The sequence below is a fragment of the Alternaria burnsii genome (assembly GCF_013036055.1).
Source record: "Alternaria burnsii strain CBS107.38 chromosome Unknown 705, whole genome shotgun sequence".
NCBI lineage: Eukaryota > Fungi > Ascomycota > Dothideomycetes > Pleosporales > Pleosporaceae > Alternaria > Alternaria burnsii.
The window spans coordinates 2,087,551-2,094,074 of NW_024066107.1; the positions used below are offsets into that span (position 1 = coordinate 2,087,551).

At 53.7% G+C, this 6,524-nt stretch overlaps 2 protein-coding genes across 2 annotated transcripts; one reads left to right on the forward strand and one right to left on the reverse strand.

Moving 5' to 3' along the window:
* Positions 1 to 8: 8 nt before the first annotated feature.
* GT037_000741 (37s ribosomal protein mitochondrial precursor) lies at positions 9 to 1,415 on the reverse strand (the record flags this gene model as incomplete). The annotated part of the gene is made up of 4 exons (XM_038925788.1): positions 9 to 357; positions 407 to 1,040; positions 1,092 to 1,334; positions 1,385 to 1,415. The coding sequence occupies 4 exons, from the start codon at positions 1,413 to 1,415 to the stop codon at positions 9 to 11; spliced, it is 1,257 nt and encodes a 418-aa protein (XP_038791644.1).
* Positions 1,416 to 2,152: 737 nt separating this feature from the next.
* GT037_000742 (white collar) lies at positions 2,153 to 5,399 on the forward strand (the record flags this gene model as incomplete). Its single annotated transcript, XM_038925789.1, has 4 exons — positions 2,153 to 3,229; positions 3,281 to 3,722; positions 3,776 to 5,166; positions 5,247 to 5,399. 4 exons carry the CDS (start codon positions 2,153 to 2,155, stop codon positions 5,397 to 5,399), a joined length of 3,063 nt encoding a protein of 1,020 aa, XP_038791645.1.
* Positions 5,400 to 6,524: the final 1,125 nt, after the last annotated feature.

Below are 6,524 nucleotides of genomic sequence, written 5' to 3' on the forward strand. Positions count from 1 at the left end.
AAAATGCTCTATGAAGTGGCTTTGATATCCCTGCCTCCTTTCGTTCGATGACTCTCGTGATTGCTCACTTCATCCATCTTCTTGGCCATTTCTTCCGCGTTTCCAAGACCGGTGTCTATCGTCTCGGTAGTTTCATCAACTCGCTCTCTAGGGACCCCTTCGCCCATTCGCGATGTGGATCCGGATAGGATCTTCCCGGCGTCTGTCTTGTCTCCGTCCTTGTCGCCATCAGCCATGATGAGGCCCTGTGCTGGCTGGTAAGTGATGTTGCCTTGAGCGGCGGCAGCGAGACGTTGCTTTTGGCCTGTTTCTCCGGCGCGACCTAGGACGCCAGCGATGACCTGTATGCAGCGGAGACTGAAGTGCATTAGTATGAAGCACTAGTTATTATGCAAAGCTGGCTTACCTGTCATCGTTTGCGGGAATAGGATAGGTAACCCAGGTAGGATCTGCGTTGGTATCAATGACACCAATTGTGGGGATGTTGTTCAGCGCGCACTCGTGCAGCAGGACGTAGTTCTCAAGCGGGTTCATACAGACTACGAGATCTGGTCGGAGGACGGGTCGGTCGTAGAGCTGTTCTTCGAAGCCTGGGACTTCTTCGTCTAGCTCGTTGACTACCTTTGTTTTGCATCTGCCCAAGATTTGCTGGCCGTTGGTGATACTTCCGGGGATCCAGCGCTCGAATAGATGATATCCCTTGGCTAGCTCGGCTGCGCGGGCGACTGCCCTGTCTTGCCCGTCGCGTGTACCAACGAATAGGATCATACCTCCGCGCCGCGCAACTTCCTGTACCACTTTGGCGGCTCGGCGCAGGTGGGCTGCGGTGACTTCAAGGGAGATGATGTGGACACCTTGTCGTATACCGTGAATGTAGCGTGCATTTGCGGGGTTCCAGAGGGAAGTGACATGGCCTTGGTGGGCCTCGGAGGCGAGGAGCAACTCCAAGGTAACGTCGGCGGGGGAGGGTGGATGGTTCAGGAGGGTGTGCGGTTGGTAGTGAGGCTCAATCTGGGTTCCTAGCTTCCCCATGTGCTTGGCTGGGACATGTCAACGGGCTGCAGTCGGGCATGGGGAGACAGATGTCATACACTGCTGCTTGTACAGGTGGTACTGCTGGGCGACATTGTCGGAGGCAGATTCCGAGGTTGCATGGGTCTCGGGGTCGACAGAGGGCACCGGCTGCTGGAGATGGGTGTTGAGCTGGGCCTCTATCGACTGCAGCTGCTTCAGGCTGTTTTCGGTCGAGGCTTCAATCGAGTCGGTCTCGGTGGAGAGAAATCGCTGCAGCGGGCGGGACGACTGTCGAGCGTGTCGTGCGAGTGCCCGGGGCGCTGTGCAGCATGTCAGCAGTTGCGTCCATCTCGGATTGATCACGACCCACCACTGCGCGCTGCTACACTCCTCAATATCATTTTGCGTCGCGTGCAGTCCCGTCGTGATGGTCCAAAAAGTCTCGGGCGATGGCGCCAAGCGTCGGGTTGCGCTAGGCCGCTTAGGGCCGGCGTGCATCTGATGGGGCTCCAGACACGGGCGCCCGCGGGCTTCCCTTCAGTCAGGTCAGGACCGATGTCAGCATCAGATCATGTGTGCCAGTGATGAGGCGCTGCGAGGGGCTCTGGGTGCATCGGTCCCACCGGTAGGGCAGAGCATGGCATTGTGCAAAATGCCATATGTTGGTCCCTGCTGCTGTCGCTCGCCTCTTGCTTATCCCATCCCGCGCCGCCTGTGCTCAAGGTGCTTGTGCCGCCCCCAATAATTGCTCGCGTGAAGCCACTGACATGCTTCCGTCATCTTCTGCAGCTATCCCGCACGCGGCCTTTTGGCTTGGCACCTAGCGCATTCCACTGACGCTACACATCCTCGCTCTTCGCATCCCAACCTTACACGCCCGGCCCTGCCCTGCCCCATATCGACCAACGTGTTGCTGCACCTGAGCTGCCGCCTCTGAGCCCATCCGCTGCCGCCGCCCTCGAATGTCGCTTGTGAGACGCTGCACTCCCCGCCGCCGCGATCCGTCCACCCAGCCAAAGAAGCGATAGCGCACCACCGTCGTGCCCACGGGCGCTGCCCACTCCCTTTGATGCCTACAACCCCGTGCCGGACGACCGACCTCGCTGCTCTTGACATCTGAGCATCCCCGCCCGCCACCATGAATGGCTATCCATATCCCACCCGGCCCTTCAACCAGGCCAACAATGGGAACGTGATGATGAACATGAACGGGGACGCCATGAACGGCTTCAACATGGTCGAGGGCCAGTCGCTGGACTCAATAGTCGCGCAGAACGACAAGGACAACCGTCGGCGGAGTATGCCCATCTACGCCAGAGGGCCGCAGCAGCAGCAGCAGCAGCAGCAGCAGCAGATAAATCTTGGCAGCCCCGACACACGCAGGTTGAGCATGATGAATTTCGGAGATCCCAATGGCGGCGACATGGACGATTTCCAATTCGATATGTCTACCGCGGCCATGGACAACATGATGCGCAGCAACACCTTCCCGCGAACAACTGCCGACATACAAAATGACCAGCTGCCTGCTGCGGACCTCAACATCAACACCCAGTTCCAAAGCCAGGCTTCTCCGTTTCCAAACATGGCCACTCCTGGCTCTGCATACGCTTCGCCTATGCACCAGAAGAATTCTCTCGACCTGGACATGGGATCGTACCAGAACGGCATGACCATGCCTTTGGACATGGACGACTCGCTCAATATGATGCCAACTGATATGAACATGTTTCCCGGTAACCAGTTCAACACTCCCATGTTAGATTCTCCCCTCAACCAGGACTTTGTTGGGCCCATGCCTGCCGCCCCCCAAGGGAATAACACGCCATCAGGACAAGCCCAGGACCAGTTCAAACGGCCTTCATTGAACAACACGCCCGAAGTCAAATCAGCGAGATCTAGCTTTCTCAGCCGTACCACTAGCCAGGACCAGTCCAGCATGCGTTCTACTTCCCGGCCCCAGAGTGAACATCGCTCTTCCAACAATGTCCCGACACGCATGACTTTGGCCTCACTACAGAATCAACAACCTATCGGACAAGATCCTGCACAAGACCTACCCAAAGAAGTCATGAACAGGCAACTGCAAGATTTTAAAGTCCCATGGCAGCAGCCTGCAGGCGGATTTCCGTCTACGATGCATCAAAATCCTCACATGAAGACGCAGTTCAAGAATGCTTACTCGTCGACAGGATTCGACATGCTCGGAGTACTAGTACGATCCTGGATCACTTTCCCTGAATGCTAATTACTAACATGCGGATAGATGCGCGTAGCGACCAGACCCGACCCCCAGATCGACATCGGCTCTGTCGATCTTTCGTGCGCTTTTGTTGTCTGTGATGCCGAGCTAGACGACATTCCTATTGTTTACTGCTCAGAAAACTTCGAGCGACTCACCGGCTACACAAGACATATGATCCTTGGACGCAATTGCCGCTTCTTGCAGGCACCTGACGGAAAGGTCGAATCTGGAATCAAGCGAAACTACGTTGACGATGATTCGGTCTACTATCTCAAGAACATGATCGAGAGTCGTGCAGAAGCGCAGATCAGCTTGATCAATTACCGAAGAGGCGGTCAACCGTTCATGAACCTTCTGACCATGATTCCCATCGCTTGGGAACCAGGCGGTAAAATGAAGTTTTTTGTCGGTTTCCAGGTTGACGTTGTGGAGCAGCCCGGAGCCATGACTAACAAGAACTCAGGTAGGCCCTTGTATCTAGTAAATATATCCGTGTGTGAACTGATCATGTTATAGATGGTTCTTACCGGGTCAACTACCAGCGCGGGATGTCCATACCGAGTTACGTCTTCAGCGACCACCACAAGCCACAACAAGCCGAACAAGGCCAGACCATCTCCAAGGATGAGGTGTCGAACGTACTCGCTGCGTATAGCGGAAGCGGCGATTCTGAGATGACAAGACGTATCTGGGATAAGGTCCTGCTTGAGAACAGCGACGACGTCGTCCACGTCTTGTCACTCAAAGGACTCTTCTTGTATCTGTCACCAGCCAGTAACAGGATATTAGAATATGACCCTAGCGAGCTCGTCGGAACAGCGCTGTCGTCTGTCTGCCATCCTAGCGACATCGTTCCGGTCACAAGAGAACTGAAGGAGACTACCAATGGCGCATCAGTCAACGTTGTGTTCAGGATACGACGGAAGAAGAGCGGATACATGTGGTTCGAAGGCCATGGCTCCCTCCATACTGAGCAAGGGAAGGGTCGAAAGTGTATCATCCTCGTCGGCCGTGAACGCCCAGTCTATACTCTGAGCAAGGCTATCGTACGCGAGTCTGGCGGCGTCGGTGATAACGAGCTGTGGACGAAGATGTCTACATCAGGCATGTTCTTGTACGTTTCGTCAAACGTGCGCCAGTTGCTCGATAAGCAGCCTGAAGATCTTGTCGGCACTAGCATACAATCTCTCATGCGCCAGGAGTCAAAGATTAACTTCGGTCGGATTTTAGAGCTTGCCAGAGGGGGCAGGAAAGGCGAGGTCAAGCATGAAATGATTAACAAGCGTGGCCAGGTTCTACAGGCTTTTACGACAATATATCCTGGAGATGCAACGGAGGGCCAGAAACCTACCTTCGTCGTTGGGCAAACACGACTCCTCAAGTATTCGCGGAATAGCAATGCCGGCCGCCCATCCATGTATACAAATACCAAGCATGAGCGCGACTCCCACAACTCTATTCATACCCAGATGTCAGGAGCAGCATCGCCTGCCGCGGGGTCTTTGACTGGACCTGCTGGTTCAAACACGCCAATGACGTCCAACACGAATCCACTCTTCATCACTACCGAGGAATCTCCTGCTACATTTGCTGGACACAATGGTCTCCAGCTCGGCCATCAAGATCAAAGTCTAGCCTCAGACGACAACGTATTTGACGAACTGAAGACGACGCGAAGCACAAGCTGGCAATACGAGCTACGACAAATGGAAAAGCGGAATCGATACCTAGCAGAAGAAGTCCAGAGCCTGTTGGCAGCCAAAAAGAAGAGGAAGCGCAGAAAGGGTGCTGGCCAAATGCAGAAAGACTGTGCAAACTGCCACACGAGAACAACGCCCGAGTGGCGCAGGGGTCCTTCAGGGAACCGGGACCTTTGTAATTCGTGCGGACTGCGGTGGGCCAAGCAGGTAAGTTACAATTCTCACTCCTGACAACATCGTTAGAACTAACACGAACTCTCTTCACAGCAAGGGCGAGTATCACCTAGAACATCCTCCGCCGCAAGCGACAAGAGCAAGAAAAGTGCTTCACCGCGCCACTTCTCAACAAGCCACCAGAACCATCAGACTATCCTGCCTCATTCGATACCCGAGACCGGACAACAATCCTCCACCCCTTTGGCAATGGCTCCATCAACTAAACGATCGCCGCAGCAAGGCAGCATCAGCGAGTCTCATGCTACTAAAACAGCGCGCACAGAAGTTGCGGTTTCCCAAGGCTTCATCCCGCCACCAGCGATCGATGAAGTAACGGAGCCAGAATCATGAGCATGATTGGTCGGAGCATCCTCTTCTCTACTACTACTTCACGGTTTTCCTCTTCTGTTTCGTGTCATTCTCCGCTTTGGTCCAACGATACCCCATTACTTATATTCCCTTTAACGAACTTCACATTCGCTTGCCGAGAGCGAATCGTCTTATGGGGGAGTTTTTAGACTCATATCCTCTTCTTTTCTTCTATCACTGTCTGATGCTTTATGATTTGGGGCGACAAGAAATTGGGGTGAGTTTGGCGCGTGTGGTCGATTTTTCTCGGCTGCCAGGTTCATAAATTGGAGGTTAAGAGATGAGGCGCAACATGCACGTAAATGTCTCGGGCATACTCGTTTGGGGGTAATGCGCTGTTGTTATTCTGTTGTATATATCAGCGACAATCGGTCAAGTGTATGGGTTGGTTTGTCAGGATGCGTGGATCGCATGACTGACTCGATCATCTATATATCACATCAGATCAGATCATATCAAATGAATAGTGGACCCGAACTAAGATGATCTGGACGAACTGCAGTAAACCCCAACAATCTCCTTGACCCATCGATCCATTTGTAACTCTTCCCCGCTCTCTTCCCGCTCATTCGCTTGTCTTCGACGCGACGATGTCCAGGAAAGCCTTAATTGTGGCGTAAAGTGGCCTCATTATCGAGACCAAAATCATGCGGCAGTCGTATCACAACATCAACAATCAAACCCAATATCCGGCCCTTCTGTTACGCTTGGTAATATACTTGCACAGATATTGTCTGAAGCGCACAGCTGTTGCGCAACTTGGCGTTGAAGGTGAGATGCGATAAGAAAGGATCAGTAGTCATGATCAAGGTTGTGTCATGGACTCGCCGTCGGCCTTGTCTTGCCTTGCTTCGCTTCTAATCAGACAACCCACGCGTGGGAATGTGGCATGGGCGCGGCGTGTGCTGGAGGCAGCTCTAGAATACGTGATGTGGCGCTAGAATGCTGCATGTTCCACGGAAGCAGAATGAAGAACGTAC